Source organism: Bos mutus, chromosome 13, assembly GCF_027580195.1.
Source record: "Bos mutus isolate GX-2022 chromosome 13, NWIPB_WYAK_1.1, whole genome shotgun sequence".
In the NCBI taxonomy this organism is placed as follows: Eukaryota; Metazoa; Chordata; class Mammalia; order Artiodactyla; family Bovidae; genus Bos; species Bos mutus.
In genome coordinates this window covers 62,758,669-62,776,168 of record NC_091629.1, presented here as the reverse complement: position 1 = coordinate 62,776,168, position 17,500 = coordinate 62,758,669, and the positions used below count along the sequence as shown (strand labels likewise).

At 36.7% G+C, this 17,500-nt stretch overlaps 1 protein-coding gene across 9 annotated transcripts in view; it reads left to right on the top strand.

The window, feature by feature from the left end:
• Window positions 1-17,500, top strand: part of ARHGAP12 (Rho GTPase activating protein 12) — a 118,148-nt gene that overhangs the window by 68,076 nt on the left and 32,572 nt on the right. For 7 of the 9 annotated variants that reach the window (XM_070381884.1, XM_070381875.1, XM_070381880.1 and 4 more), the window contains 4 exons: window positions 558-638; window positions 10,334-10,459; window positions 13,383-13,457; window positions 13,822-13,836. In XM_070381884.1, coding sequence (XP_070237985.1) covers window positions 558-638; window positions 10,334-10,459; window positions 13,383-13,457; window positions 13,822-13,836 — 297 coding nt within the window. The remainder of the gene's footprint in view (window positions 1-557; window positions 639-10,333; window positions 10,460-13,382; window positions 13,458-13,821; window positions 13,837-17,500) is intronic. The other 2 variants (XM_070381881.1, XM_070381883.1) reach the window with 2 other exon arrangements.

Here is a 17,500-nt window from a genome sequence, read left to right as displayed (position 1 = left end):
TTCACAATCAAGATCATATGTTTTAGTCTTTACTCCTTCATATTTCCGGTATTATATGAAGTTTTGTTGTTGGTGTTACTTAAATTGTATGAATAAGCTGTGTTGGCTATAGCAGGTAATTCTAAGGGTTTGTATGAAGTTTGGATTAAATCGTTTAGTAGTTTCATCCTTAAAGATTGAAGAAAAATTCCCGTTTGTTAATTTCTCAACCTGATTTCAGGGTTGTGTGTCCTTGTGTCCACATACATATATATGTTGTCCGTATATGTATCTTTGTATCTTTATGTTATCCATTTCTTGTTGTGTTGTTAAGTGGTGCTTGGATCACTAGCTTGACACTGGATGAAAGAGAGAAAATAAATTTGCATTTAATATTTAGTTACTTATTTTTATTGAACTTAAAATGCAAGTCTGTTAGTATAAGTTTGTTATATTTCTTTTGGAATGTTTTTGAGCAAATAGAATAAAATTCATAAGAATATCATCTAATACCTATGATTTTATAAGCTTAAGCTCAACTTTGTGTTTAAAATATAACACCTGTTTTGTTTTTATAGTGGCTCAAGCATGTTGACGATCAAGGTAGACAGTATTACTACAGTGCAGATGGATCTCGGTCAGAATGGGAGTTGCCAAAGGTAATAAACCTTAACCCTGAGTTTCTGTGTAAAAATAGCGGATGAAGTAATACCTGAGAATGGTTACAACAGGTTTATTTTAAAATTTTTATTCAGCGCTTAAAAAGCAGCAAGACTAGTTTTTCCATAATTCATTGAGAATCTGTTGCTTTAATTATTCTGTGACATACATTTATAGCTATATAATATTGATAATCCCTATTTAAAAGTTTTTTGACTCAGTTTTCAGTGTTCCTGGATCTAAGATCCCCTTTAAGTGGCAGTAATGCAAAGAGTTCTCTTAAATTTGTTGAGTTTTCTGCAGGAAGTTGGTGTTAAACTTATTTAAAAGAAAAGCAACTCAGTATTCAAGTTTATTCTTGTATGTAGATGTGTATTATAGTTGAGTCAATCATTAGCAGCATGTAGTAATGAGACCTTCCAGGGTCTCACTGCCTTTCTAAAGATAAATGCTCCAGGGCTGAGTTTATCTAAAGCAGTAGGTTTCAAAATGGTTGTGTACTTACCACTGTTAGTATTAAGATATAAATATATATAAATATTAATGATATCTGAGCAACCATTTACATTTTAATTGGTACCTTATTTTAACATTTTAGAAAACACCTATGAGTAGCAGATGTATCTGTAGTGTCAATTATCAGATAGACATTAGTTTCTAAATAAATTTTTCTTTTTCCCAAAGTAAGTCAATTTAAAGAAAAATATTAGTAGTTTAGAGATACATGGATATAGAAAAAAATCATTAAAAAATATAGTGCAATGGATAGAATAAACTATAGTCAGAGGGACAGGAAGATAACAAATATTAAAATATGGTTAAAGGAGATGGAACATGGGTGGAAAGTTTCCTGTATGCACAAATGAGGAATTCTCGAAGAAGAAAATGGAAGAAGTGGTAGATAAATAGTATTTTGGAAATATAATTTCTTGGAATTTTCTGAAACTAAAGGAAAGCATCAGTCTTCAACTGGAGCCTTCAATACTGACAGAACACAGAAAAGTAAATACACCTATTGACAAATTTTACTGAGTCCGTGAAACTTCAGTAGAGGGAGACAGTCTTAATAGCCATCAAAGGCTAAAAAGCAAGATTACCTGTGGTGGCAGTTTGCATCACTTGACCCACTCCTCACCCACTGCCGTATCAGTGCTTTTTGCTGTGTACCTTTGTAGTGACCTCTTGCTGTGAATGGGGGCGTATTGTCCTGCTGTTACCATGACTGAATATAGTCTAGACATGTGACTTGCTTCCACTGATGGGATGTGAGCAAATGTGTCATAAACATGGTATTGAAAAGGGCTTGTACACCAGGGCTTGCTTTTCCACCTCTGCCTCTGCTGTGAGAGGAATATAGGGTCCTAGGTAGAGTAAATAAATACATTTTAGGAAAATGAACAGGCTTAGAGATCTGTGGGACCATACAGAAGACCTAACATTCATTTCATGAGAATTCCAGAAGGAGTGAAGAAAGAGTGTGAGGCTGAAAAATATTTTCAGAAACAATGTTTGAAAACATCTCAGATTTGATAAAAGACAAACCACCAGATTCACGAAGCTGAGTAAATACCAAACAGTATGGACTCGAAGAAACCCACATCCAGACACACTGTAATCAGATTTCTGAAAACTAAAGACTTCGTCTTCCCCCCCGCTCCAAGAAATATCGTGAAAGCAACTCAGTGAAACCACACAGTACTTTGTGGGGTAATAATGATTTGAATAACAGAGGATGTCTTATTAGAACCCATGAAGCCAGAAGGAAGTGGTGCAACATTTTACAAATGTGGAAAGAAAAAAATTCATGATTGTATATCCAGCAAAAATATCCTTCAGGCATGAAAGTAAAATAAAGACATTTTCAGATTAAAGTAAACCCAGAGATTTATTACCAACAGTCTTGTTCTCAAAGAATTGCTATCAGAAATCCTTAAAACGGAAGAGAAATGATAAATGAAGAAAACTTGGGACGTTAAAAATGAACAGAGTATAATGGGAAGGCTGAATATCTGAAGACACATTTGTCTTGCGTTTTAAAGGGATATAAGAAGACATTACGTGAACTGTGAACTTCCTGATGTTCAAGCTGGTTTTAGAAAAGGCAGAGGAACCACAGATCAAACTGCCAGCATCTGCTGGATCATGGAAAAAGCAAGAGAGTTCCAGAAAAACATCTATTTCTCCTTTATTGACTATGCCAAAGCCTTTGACTGTGTGGATCACAATAAACTGTGGAAAATTCTGAAAGAGATGGGAATACCAGACCACCTGACCTGCCTCTTGAGAAATCTATATGCAGGTCAGGAAGCACCAGTTAGAACTGGACATGGACCAACAGACTGGTTCTAAATAGGAAAAGGAGTACATCAAGGCTGTATATTGTCACCCTGCTTATTTAACTTCTATGCAGAGTACATCATGAGAAACGCTGGGCTGAAAGAAGCACAAGCTGGAATCAAGATTGCCGGGAGAAGTATCAATAACCTAAGATATGCAGATGACACCACCCTTATGGCAGAAAGTGAAGAGGAGCTAAAAAGCCTCTTGATGAAAGTGAAAGAGGAGAGTGAAAAAGTTGGCTTAAAACTCAACATTCAGAAAACGAAGATCATGCATCTGGTCCCATCACTTCATGGGAAATAGATGAGGAAACAGTGGAAACAGTGTCAGACTTTGTTTTTGTGGGCTCCAAGATCACTGCAGATGGTGACTGCAGCCATGAAATTAAAAGACGCTTACTCCTTGGAAGGAAAGTTACGACCAACCTAGATAGCATATTGAAAAGCAGAGACATTACTTTGCCAACAAAGGTCTGTCTAGTCAAGGCTGTGGTTTTTCCAGTGGTCAAGTATTGATGTGAGAGTTGGACTGTGAAGAAGGCTGAGTGCTGAAGAATTGATGTTTTTGACCTGTGGTGTTGGAGAAGACGCTTGAGAGTCCCTTGGACTGCAAGGAGATCCAACCAGTCCATTCTGAAGGAGATCAGCCCTGGGATTTCTTTGGAAGGAATGATGCGAAAGCTGACACTCAAGTACTTTGGCCACCTCATGTGAATTGTTGACTCATTGGAAAAGACTCTGATGCTGGGAGGGATTGAGGGCAGGAGGAGAAGGGGACAAACAGAGGATGAGATGGCTGGTTGGCATCCCTGACTCAATGGACGAGAGTCTGAGTGAACTCCGGGAGTTGGTGATGGACAGGGAGGCCTGGCGTGCTGCGATTCATGGTGTCGCAAAGAGGCGGACACGACTGAGCAACTGAACTGAACTGAAGAAGATATTCTATGCAAATAGAAATCAAAAGAAAGCTGCAATAGCAATATTCATATCAGACAAAATAGGCTTTAAAATAAAGATAGTTATAAGAGACAGTGGACGCTGCATAAAGATCAAACGATCAAGAAAAAGATATAACAATTGTAAATATATACATACACAACATAGGAATATTACAATATATAAGGCAAATGCGAACAGCCATAAAAGGAGAAATCAACAGTAACATAACAGTAGTGGGGGACTTTAACACCCCACTTTGATCAATGGAGAGATCATCCAGACAGAAAATGAATAAGAAAACATAGGCTTTAAATGACACCCAAGGCTGGATGGGCTTAATTGATATTTATAGAGCATTCCATCCAAAAGCAGCAGAGTACACATTCTCAAATGCACGTAGAGCATTCTCCAGGATTGATCACATGCTGGGCCACAAAGTGTGCCTCAGTAAATTCAAGAAAATTGAAATCATGTCAGGCAACTTTTCCAGTCACACTGCTTTGAGATTAGGAATCTAACTGCAAGGAAAAAAACTGTAAAAAACACAAACACGTGGAGATTAAACTATATGCTACTAGACAACCAATTGATCACTTAGGAAATCAAAGAGGAAATCAAAAAAATTATGTTTGACCTTTAAAAAAATTAGAACATTTCTAAGGTGGAGATGGTATCTAGGACAACTGTATTGTGAAGAGGGGAGAGTAGTGTGACATAATTGTTGGTAAGGTTTCTACATTTCACTTGAAATAGTAAAATTCTGATATTGGTAGATTGGGAGGAATTAAATACATAATTTGTAATACCTAGAGTAAGCACTAAAAAACTGTAATGCAAAATAGACTTAAAGAGCTATAGATTAAATTATATTAGTAAAAACTCAGGATAGTCCATAGGAAGACAGGAAAGGAGAAACAGGCATGATAAACAGAATATAAAACAAAGCAACAGACTTAAATCCTAACATATAAATAAATTACATTAAATGTAAATGGTTTAAACAGAGCTATTGAATATTTCTGGAAATGATAAAAACCATGACCCAATTATATGTTTCTACAAAAAGATCACTTCAAATGTAATGATATATTACATCATGCTGAAGATTACTTATATAGTTTATAGTAAGTCTCATACTTCATGGTGCCATTGTAGAAGCTTTGCCATTAGAATTAGGTCTTAGACTATAACTTTCCTGTCAGTGCTTCTATTCAACAATTAAAAAAAAACAAAGAAGAATTAAGAGACGCAGTTGTTCCTTTTATTATTAGAAAATCAGGAGATTTGCCAAACTTAGAACTGTTACTAGTTCAGCAAGTTTGCTGGATATAAAATCAACCTAAAAACTACCCAATTCTCTAGTAAAAAGTTAATTTGAAAATATGATAGGAATAAAGTTCTTTTTTATATTAGCAGCAGCAACAACGCCAAGAAGAATCCTAAGATTATACCTATAGAAAGTTTGTAAGATCTTAAGAAAATTTCAGAGCAGAATTGAGGGACATAAAAGATGACCTGAAATGATGCGATATACCATTATGATCTTGGGTTGGGATGCTTAACATTGTAACAGTGTCCCCATTGATCTGTAAATTCACTGCATTTCCATTTACTATTCCTGTCTCCACCTTTTTTGTTTTTTTGAATTGATGCTAAATTTTACTTGCAAGCAAAAGTCTATGAAGAACCAAAATATTCCTGAGTAGGGAGAATGTCTACTCAAGAATAGGAGAGGGGTGGGGTCCCTGCTTTAGTGATTAAGTTGTAGGCACATGTGCAGAGAAATAGACCAGCAGAATAGAATAGGAACCTCAGATGTAGCATCACAAATCCCTGGGTAAAGCATGGACTGTACAATAAATATTTCGAAGATTATTGGTTATTCCCAGGGGGGAAAATGAAATAAACATAGATCTTGACTTCTCACCTAATGATTAATTCCAGGTAGATGACAGTTGTAAATGTAATAAGCAAAACTTTAAAGGCTATAGAATGCTGGATCAGAGAATGTCTTTGACTTCAGAGTAGGAAGCATTTCTTCAATAAGACTGTGTAAGGAAAAACTATAAAGGAAAAGATGGACAGATGTGACTACCTACAATCCAGCAGCAGAACACCTTTTAATATTAAAGATACCATACACAAAGGGGAAGAGATGAGCTTTGGGCTCAGAAAAGCTACATTCAATTTGCAAAGCTTACAAAGGCTTAGAAACCAAGATGTATAAAGAACTTGCTGGTTCTTTATGTACACACTAGTGAGAGAGAGAACCTAATTGAAGGTAGGCAAAATACATGACTGTCAGGGTAGTGTGTAATTTCCTTGGTTCTGTCTCGTCACAACAAAAATTTGAAGCGACGGACGTTAAAGCCCTAGGTGTGTCACAGTTCTCAGACAGTGTTACAGCTCTGTGTTACAGCTCAGTTTTATTTGGAAAATACATCCTCCAGGCATGAGGGCATGCTGACCCAAAAGCCGCGAAGTAGAGGGGGAGAGAGAGAGAAAGAGAGACAGTGCGCGCGGGAGAGAGACCCCGGGCCCTCTGGCTCCTCTTTTTATATGTTTTTCCTCCCCCTGGGCCTGCCCTATGTAACTTGGGCTAGTCAGGAGTGCTGTTTGTTCTACCTGAGGTCCTCACTGTGGTCCTCAGACCTTCCTTTGTTCTATTTTTGTGGGCTTTTCTCTTCCTTGTCTTTTAGCCACCACCATTCTGGACTCCTTTTTCCTATTCTAACCACCTAACATGACTAAGCCATATGGAGGAAAGGAAATTCATGAAATAAGTATTTGAAAAGAATTTCCATGTCACCAGGAGAATGAAAGCAATGAAGTAACATTATACATAAGTATATACATTTATTTTCTATACACAAATGCATATAAATTGAACAGTACCAAGTAAGGCAGTGGAGAGTATTATATTCTGCTGGTGGAGTGCTGTCAGTACCCCACCGTTCAGAAGGTTAAATTGTGCTGTCTGTGAAACTGCTAGGTGGCGTTTCACTGGGCTCCAGAGAGCTCTGGTCCTTTGTATCTCAGCACAAAAAGAATTCAGCAAGAGGCAAAGTAGTGGATAAGATGTGACTATTAGAGTAAGACACTTGTGGGGCTTACAAGTGGGTGGGTGAGAGAGTGACAAATGCTGAGAACTTACTGGCTTGCAGTTTTATAATCAAAGGAAAAGTAGGGAAGGGCAAAAGACCATCTGTCTCATTCTTGAGTAGACATCATGCTTTCATCATCAGCTCCTCCTCCAGATGGGGCACGGGAGTTTTGTCCCTGCCTGGTCAAGCCAGGGCTGTCATGCTGCTATGGAAAAATTACTTCAGGTCTCAGTACAATGAGGGTCTTTCACTTTGGAGTGTCACCTTTCCATAAATCACTGTTTTCTTTATGCAGGCAGAGAGCATGTCCTAGGTATCGTTAACTTAGTTCACTAGGCAGGATGTGGGTCTCATGCCAGCATTGTTTTATTGTTTGGGAGCATGTCTCAGGCTTCGGTTGCATGGGTTTTGCCGCTAAGCAAGCCTGCTTGGTTTTGTGGTTAAGCAAGCCTGCTTTCTTCAGTGATCATTAACGTATTGTGGTCTTCCAGAGCCCCCTAAAGTTCCTCTCTATCTACACTCCTCAAATGGTATTTCTGAGCTATTTGATTATCCTACTCTACCCCTATCATCCACATACAAGGTAGTGTTATGAGGAAGTGAAGTATAAATGAATTTGAGCTGCAAACTCACCAACATGGATTTAGTTTTTTGTTGTTGTTGTTGTTTTTTAATAAAAAGATTATTGAGTGAAAAACCAAATGGAAGATTGATATGTGTGATATGATTCCGTTTATATAAAATTTAAAAGCCCACAAATAATACGTAGTTATGCTGCTGCTAAGTCACTTCAGTCGTGTCTGACTCTGTGTGACCCCATAGACGGCAGCCCACCAGGCTCCCCCGTCCCTGGGATTCTCCAGGCAAGAATACTGGAGTGGGTTGCCATTTCCTTCTGCAGGGGATCTTCCAGACCCCGGCATCGATCCAAGGTGTCCGGCGTTGCAAGGCAGATTCTTTACTTTCTGAGCCACCAGGGAAGCCCTTGCTGGGGAGGGGAAGAGGAACGGAATCTAAAAAATGTGCTCAGGGTACCCTCATATTTTATTTCTCTATTAATCAGAAAGTTACCTGTCTTAGTTATGTTGGAGCTCAGTGGTGGGTTTTTACTATAGTTGCTATTCTCTTGTATGTTTGAAATTATTCAAATAAAAATGCAATTAAAATTCTTAAAAGAGGTGTTTTTTAAGATTTTTTAAATGTAAAGTTTTAGTCATCTTGTTCAACTAGATGTGTTTGTGTGTGTATTTTAACTGTGGTGTCGTCTTACTTTTCTTTTCTAAAATTACGTGACACTTTATTTTTGTCTTCTGTCTACATTAGATTTTATATCACATTTTATTTATGCTTTATTTGCTTTTATGAACATACGATTGCCTAGTAAAACTGTCAACACCTTTAAAATGGTAATTATTACCCAGTTTAATTTTACATTGTTTTTGTTGCCCTGCTAAAAGGATTTCTAAACAGTTGTGGTAATTATAAAGTTCAAAAGCTAGGGTAGATATCCATTAAAGTTCATACACAAGCTACACACAACTGCACATTTTAATTGTTCCTAACAATGATTGTATTGAAGTGATAATACAACTCTACTTAATAACTGGGTTTCTGCACTTAAGAAATTTATTTCACAGAATTTTTTGGGGGGAAGCCTTTAATCTTCATCTTTGTTCATTCTATAAATGATCCTTTTGTGAACTTGTGTAACAGATTTTAAGATTGCTGTTTGTTAGGCAACAGTGAGTGAAAAACATATACCCATGTGACTGCCTGGCTTTGGCAAATTCTGATGTGAAAAATGAAGTAACAGCTTTGGGAAATAGTTTGGAGGGCCTGCATGGACTCATTTTGGAAAGGGAAGAAATGACATACTGTGGAGAAAGATGTTGGAAGGTTTTTTTAAAATAATAAAAACAGTGTAAATTATGTATTATTGAAATTTAATAAGATAAAATAATTTAATTTCACTGAAATTACAAAGAGTCATTAAAATTTAAGATTTACTGGGGTTTTTGGGAAGTAGGTATTAGGAATACTTTGGTGTCAGGAGAAGAATGTATCCCTTAAAAATAGATGAATTTTCTTTTGTCATTTTATTATAATTTATTATTTATAATATATTAAAACTGCCTGTATGAAACAGCATAACTCTTAAACCTCACATTTCTCAAATGTTTATGCCTGGTGGTCTACTTGACATTTCAAACATTGCAAGACTTAGAATCTTATTAATAATGTGTTCTTAATTTTATATGTAGTTTTTTATTGGCAGTTACTACTTATCCTTTGTGAGGAGGGCATGACGACCCACTGCAGTGGGGAATCCCCGTGGACAGAGGAGCCTGGTGGGCTACAGTCCATGGGGTCGAAAAGTGTGGGACGTAACTGAGCGACTAAGCACAGCACTTATCCTTTGTACACAACTGATATATTCACGATTGGTGTCTGGCACTAGTACGGTCACTACTGTTTGACTTGGTTGCATTTTACCACTTCAGAGAAATAAATAGTAGTGTACTTGGCCTATAAAGGGAAAGTAAAAGTAAAAACAAAAAGCCCTTTAAAATGTGAATATACTATTGTGTGGAGAAGGCAATGGCACCCCACTCCAGTACTCTTGCCTGGAAAATCCCATGGATGGAGGAGCCTGGTGGGCTGCAGTCCATGAGGTCGCTAAGAGTCAGACACAACTGAGCGACTTCACTTTGACTTTTCACTTTCATGCATTGGAGAAGGAAGTGGCAACCCACTCCAGTGTTATTACCTGGAGAATCCCAGGGACGGGGGACCCTGGTGGGCTTCTGTCTATGGGGTCGCACAGAGTCAGACATGACTGAAGCAACTTAGCAGCAGCAGCAGCAACGTACTGTTGTGTATGAAAGCATCATTTTAAAAACATAAGCCAATAACTGAATTCATGTGGATTTTCAGAGTAGAAGGAACTTTAAAAAATTAATTAGTCTGGTGATCTCATTTTACAAATCATAATAACGAATATTTATTGAGACCCTATCAGGGCAACATTTAGCACTTTTTATATGCTATTTAACCCTCTGCTTCTGTTGTATCTGTTTTACAGTGAATGCAATTTAAACTTGGGGATATTAAGTGTTTTGCCAAAAATAACATGAACTCGGTCTCTCCAACACCCAAGTGTGTGAACTTGTGCCAGGTGCTGGTCAGAGATGAGTGAACTCCTTTTAGTGTCACCTGGTGAGCTTTGCCTGATGCCACGTGTCACTCGGAGCCAGCATGTTTAGATTCCACTTTTGTTTCTATTATTTATGAGGTGTAATTTGTTTTCTTTAGTACAACGCTTCATCTCAGCAGCAAAGAGAAATTATTAAAAGTAGGAGTCTGGACAGGCGGCTGCAAGAACCAATAGTATTGTCAAAGTGGAGACATAGCACCATTGTGCTGGACGCCAATGACAAGGTAGGACATTCTGAGAAAATAAATCTGTTGAGAACTCGGGCAAGTTCTTTATGCTTTATTTTCTTCTTTGTTGAGTCTCATACCTTGGTGGTGACTGTTTTATTGCATGCCATATCTGTTTGTCCCAGAGTGGGGATTGGTTTTGAAGTTTTCTGGTTTTTGACTTATGGCATAATGATGTATGTATACCTGATAACATTTGGGCCTGGTGGGTGATAGATTTTTTTCATAATCTCATTTTAAATTCACACATCATTATTGTTTGTCTTCAGTTTCTAAGAGATTTAATGGTAAAGACATTTAATTAACTTTCCCATCCCAGGAAGATTGAAAGCCTGCTCCTCCTGTTTCCCTAACAGCTCTCTGCTCAAAGTGCTTCTGAGAAGTCTTGTTCTCTGTTTGAAATAGGGAGTGGATTTTGATGCAAACATGAGATTGGAAAAGCGGTAGAATTTTTAACTTCCTTGTGAGTTACATCTTTACCTTATGACCTCAAGTCCGGTGATAGAATAGGAACTTACTACAGATTTATAGACATCAGACATACTGATGTTAAAGTGGTGCTGATGAAGTGAGAGTGGCAGTAACACCCTAAAACTGAAATATTTGGCACTGGGGACTCTCTATTTTACCAACAGGATTCTCCTTCGGCATAGTTAATAGGTTTCCTGCATTTGCAGGCACGTTAGTGAAAGCAGGAGGCCCTCTCCTGAGGCATATTTCTCTGTGTTTGGATACTTTCAGTCCTAAATTCATTTTTAAATTGTCTCTATCAGTCAGTCAAATAAGTACTTCTAATTTCTATTTGTAAGGATATTAGGTGGTGGAGTGTAGAGGGCATATTAAAGGAATGAAATTCTGGAGTCTGTGCTATTGAAGGCTTGGAAATATATTAGAATTTAAGTTAACCTATATAGGTAAGAGTCCTAGAGATTTTATTAATAATAGAAAAATTCATTTAACTATAAGAACCAGATTACACTTCATTGTATACAAAAAACTCCTGTACTGTATGTGATGAATGCTCTAATGCCCAAGCTATGGTTGAACCAACTCTATTGCATCATCCAGTGAACTCTAGAATAAAAAGGATGCTTTTTTTGCTGGTGTAGACTTAAAATTTCTTACCTCTTTGTAATCTTTCTTGAGATTCATTTTCAGTATATTATTAGAATAACATGTGGAGTTCTTATTTCATATCCTTTTTTATCTAATTGTTTCAGAATATGATAACGTGATTTTCTTGAGACTAGACTTATTTTTGTAGAAATGGCTTTTTCCCCTCTACCTTTATAAATGGGAATCTTAGATAATTATTTCATCAGATAAACTCTGTTACTTATCATCATCTTCTAGTATATATGTTTTTAAGATTCAAGATTATAAAAGAGGGACTATACCAGAACAACCTGGTGGACTAATACAAGGGGTAAAATCTGCATAACTTGAAAAGTAATCATAGAAACCTAATACTGTGTGGCAAATGTTGTTACAATGCTATAGGTCCTAATTCAGTTGCCAGACAACCTTGAAGGAAGTAGGTGAGGGTATGTAGTTACCACTCATTTTATTCAGTTACTTATTTTCTAGTTTATGGGTCATCAAATCTTCCCTCTTTTTCTCACACTGTTTTAATATTAAGCACTCTTTAGAAGTCAAGAAGTGGAAAAGCAAAACTTCTGAAGCTGTCGAAAAAAATACTTAAATGAGGCTAAACTGTCATTTGGACATTAAATGTAATTTCTTTTTATAAAGAAATATTTGATATGATTTTAATGTTTTCTCTATTTATATGTAGGCCTTGGATGTTTGCTTTTAAGGTTGTCCCTTCAGGAATTCTTCCTGTAAAATTTCACTGCTGCCTAGTTTCTGTATTTACAAATTGTATAGGTTATGAACCTGAAGACTTTTTTCCAAGTAAATGGATGTTGAATGAACGGTTTTGTATTGTGATTTAATAAAAATTCCCAGGCTCATCACCAGTATTTTATCCAGTTTCATAAGTATAGAAAAGTAGATGATACAGATGTGAAGATGAATGTCCAGAGAAATTATCTGGCTTTATCGGAAAGTTAATAATAGATGTTGGCATATGATTTTCCTAATTCTCTTTTCCTGAAATTATTCAAAGCTTCTAGGAGAACAGAGAACATTTAAATGGAACTTGGCTGTTGGTACCAATAAAATGTTTCTTTGGTCCTATCCTCCATGAATAGTGTTACAAATACCTGAGGTAGAAATCACATACCATTCTAATATTGACAAAGCAGAATTTCTTTGAGAATGCACATTATTGGCTTCCTTCTATTATACTCTTGTAGGCTTAGATTTTAAAATATTCCTTTTTTTTCGGGTGAGTTATTAATCTGTAAATCTGAGGTTTCTTCTTTGCATACTAAAAAAAAATCTTTGTTTATTTCTAATAACTGGGGTTAGCTATGAATTATATTAAATATTAATAGCAGTTTAATTAAATACAAGTTCTCATTCTGGCAGTTGCCAAGTAGTTCCTGTGAGTGTTCTGTGCCAAATCCTACCAGGATTCACACCAAGAGCAAATTAACATGTTGACTGTTAACATTTTTATCCACAAGTGTGCAGATTTTATTTATTTTAAATATGGTTAATTTAAGCTGATGCAGCATCATGATTTTAAGGCAGCATGCCTCATTTCTTTTGAGTAATCCTGTATATGATATTTAAGTTTATAGTAATTGGTACAAAATATGCCATATTTTATAAACTTTATGACATCTGTAGTTTTCACATCTGTACCATATTAGTTTCATAGCTAAATATAGAAGGGAAGTAACTAGGAAAAAATTTTTCTCAGCCTCCCTTATTAAGCTCTCCTTCTATGAGTAGAGGGAGAAATACAATTATATGAAATAGAGTAACATTTTTCATTACTTATTTTTTGTAGGAATCTCCATCTGCCTCAAAACCCTGCTATCCTGAACATGAGTCTTCTCCCTCTTCACCAAAGCACCAAGATACAGTTAGTATGATAGCAGCAAGTAGAAAATATAGTCCAGTTATTTCAATCAGTTTCAGCAAATTAATTTTCTCTTAAGTGTAATGTTTAAATATCTCTTGAGCTTCTATAAAATTTCATTGGTCTCTCAAAAAATAACCAGATAATAGGTTTAAATTAAAAATTAAATTAATTAAATTTTTAATTAATTAAAAATTAATTAAATTTTACTGATTTAAAATTCTCTGCTTTGTGCAAAATATGGTACCTTCATGATCAACTTGTATACCATATTTATAAGGGATGAATTTATGTTTGGCTTTTGAACATAAATGTTAAAGTCCCTGGAGAATACTATCAAGTTTACACATTACCCTTTCTTCCTCAGGCCAACAGTCCAAAGGTAAGAAGCACCCTCCTCCTTATTAACGAGCTTAGATGCCCTTTTCCCTTCTAAACCGTCAGATGCATCACCCAGCCTATGCCAGGTAATATTGGCAGTACCTAACTCAACCTGAGGTTTCTCCTAAGCTTGGAAAACCGCCGGTGACTTCTCTTCACTCTTAACGATGGAGAAATTCTACTTGACCTCAATGTTTGCAGGACCTCCCTCCCCAAGTCTTCCTGCAATTTGCTGCTCCTCCTCTTCCCCTCCAGTGGCTCCATTTCCTTTCAGAAAGGGGGACTAAACTCTGTGTTGAGGTCTGCGAGGCTGTGCCTGTCCTGGATCCTCAGCCCCGCTCACTTGTTCTCACTGCCTTCTGGCTCTTCAGCTCCAGGGCCTTCATGTACTGAAACCCGTGTCCCTCATATCTTTGTCCAGTCAACTTCTAGGTCATTCCTTAGAGCTTGGTTCAGACTCCGAATTTTATTCTAATCCTCTAGATTTGGTCAGATTTCCCTGTAGTGGATTTCCCTGGTGGGTCAGTAAAGGATCTGCCTGTAATGCAGGAGATCTGGGTTCAATCGCTGGGTCGGGAAGATCTCCTGGAGAAGGGAATGGCTACCCATTCCAGTAGTCTTGCCTGGGAAATTCCATGGACAGAGCGTGGCGGGCAACAGTCCATGGGGTCACAAAAAGTCGGACAGGACTGAGCCACTATCATTTTCACTTTCATACTTTCCCTGTAGTCCTCTTCATAGCATTTAAGTATATGTTATTTGATTCCATAAAATAGAGCAACTCTTTTCATTTCTTATTTCTTGTAGGAGCTTCCAACCCTTAGTTAATGTCTTCCCCACTAGACAAAGGAAAGCTTTCTTAGAGCAGAACCAGAGTACTCAGTGCAGTAGAGTTTTGCTGTTCCAGGGAGTTTTGCCGAATGAAGAAATAAAATTTGTAAAGTTTTTTAAAAAACAAACTTTCATTGTTATTTCCTTAATTTTAAGGAATAAACTTTATTAGGATACTTCTGATTTCCTAGGGACCCAGATTTTCACAGATGGTGCTTTCCTTTTACAGGCTCTTCCTCCCTTCCCTGAGCAAGTCTGGTCTTTTGATTCGTCTAACATGTTGTCCACCTGTCCTTCTGATGTTGCTCAGAAGGTTTCATTGCCTACCCTGCTCCTTGGCTTCTCTGCACCTACAGTTAATCCTGAGCTGACTTGGAGGAGGATTCTGTAGGTCCTGCCCCCACTAACCTCAGCATAACAGTTCTCTGAGTTGCAAGTCATTGACTGCATCCATGGAGTGAAAGTTACCTTGTGTTCCCCCATCTCCCTGCTGAGAGTTTAAACTGCAAAGGGACTCATAGGGATAGATAGGGGCTGTTTTCTCCTTTTTTCTTTTACATTGTTTAACACAGTCCTGGGTACGTAAACATCAAATAAAGATAAAAGTAAATGTGATTTTAGTGGTTTTGTCAAGAATTATTGTATGAACCTAAGGTACTGTTACTACAGTATCTTAATTTATCCATCTAGCTAGAAAAAGGAAAACCTTTTTAAACTAAAGTATGGGTAATGTATAACTTCTAAGAAGACCTTTTATAAATTATTTATATTTTGGTAAAAGGGAATTTCTAGGTAATCCTAGAAACATGAGTTTATAAATGTCCCACGTAGGTTACAAAGGACTGTTTGCAGCTTTTTCCCGCAGGCAGTTATCCTTTCTCAAGGGTTTGCCAAGCACCCTGACTGTCTGGACTCAGGGTCCCCTCTCATGGCTGTGGCAGGGAACTACCTCATCAGGATTCTGTTTCGTTCTTTATTTGCTTGCATGTGGGAAAAAAAAAAAAACAACTCTGTTAATTCTGCCTAAGGCTATTCTGTTTTCTCATAAGTGTAGAGTGTCCTTCCCCCCATCCCGCAGTTCAGCACCCTCCAACTGCCCCCACGCCCAGAGGCTTCTGTCCCCTGAATATCTTCCTCAGCCTCTGCTCCCTGTCCTCCACTCGTACTGTTTGAACTGAGTCTTTTACCTGTCTTTCCCACTCTTACCCAGTTAATATGAGCAAATATTTTCTTAGTTCTTTGACTTAAAATCTGGTTGGCATAAAGCCTTAGTGGTAAGAAAAAAGAAGCTACAAATGTAGAAATGAAACTGACACTGTTAGTGTTAGTTACTTGGTGTCATCTTTAAATCTCTGCAAATTGCCCAGCTACCTCTCAAATCTCTTTTTTTTTTTTTTAATTAAAACTGTATTGAAATATAACTAACATACTGTACCATTCACCCATTTAAACTGTACAGTTTGGTGGTTGTTAGTATTAATATATTCAGATACATGCAACTATTGTTACACTTATTTAGAATATCTTCATCACCTTGAAAAGAAGTACTCATCTGTCATGACCCCTTCTACCTCCACACTCCATCAAGCCCTAAGCAGCCAGTAATTACTTTATATCTCACTAGATTTGCCTGTTCTGGTCCTTTCATATGAATAGAATCATATAATACGTGGTCTTTTTTTACAAGCTTTGTTCACTTGCATATAATGTCTTCATTCCGTCTCTTCTAATCAAAGCAGATTAAAATTTCATCCGTTAATACAAATTTTAAACATGTTCATTTTTTTCTTGTTCTTTCCAGTTTTCAAATACATTGTTTTTCATAGTCACCTGAAGTCCTTTTTAGAAATAGGTAGTCTATACATCTTTTAAAAAATTGATAATATTTCTCTACAGTATGACTAGAGCATGGATTCAGTAGGATTTTGTAGGCTGATCTAAAGACCTAATCTCTATTTGTCCCAATGTACCTATGAGAATATGCATTTTAAAGTTTTCAGTTACTAAATAGTGAATACAATTTTGAATATATAATTTGGAAACAAGCTTTGACCTTATGTTTTCAAATAATGGTATTAAAGTGCTTGATCCACTTTGGAGCAAAGGACATTTCAACACGTTCTTTAACAAGTGTGTTTAGTGGATAGATTGTCTTAATTTTTTTCCATTGAACATGATTTAGACATTAATTTTTTTTAAATAAAACTGGTTCTTTAAACATTTTTTTAATCTAGGTGAAACTCACTTAACATAAAATTAGTCACTAACTATTTTAAAGTTTGTAATTCAGTGGCTTTAGTGTATTTACAATATGTACCTAGTTTTAGGACGCTTTCATCAGGAGACCCCTACCCATCAAGCAGTCACTGTACATTTCCCTGCCCCTTCTCCCGTCCCCGCAGTAAGCTCTAGTTTGAAGATCTGTATGGATTTACCTGTCCTGGAAGTTTCATTACAGTGGTTCTTTTTTGACATTATATTCTTCCTCTGTGTGGAAAGAATTTTTTTATTACATTATTATAAGATGATTAACTGAAGATAAAAGTTTTCTTGGGAGATATTGATTTTGATATTAACAGTTATTACCCAAAATTGGGAAATGTTTACTTTACTAAATGAATGCAAAATCAGTTACAAATTCTGGAGCCTGCAAAGAGGTTATGAACCTGTGGAAGTTTTCCCAGATTACTCAACGGAACAAATATTTGATTGTTTTCTTGCCTTATTAGGTTAAGACAATCTTATTACAGTCTTTTTGGTTCAACCTTAACCAATTTTACTAGTTCTTAGTAAAACTTTCCTGCTTATTTTCAACTTGAAGTTTCCTTTGGAAA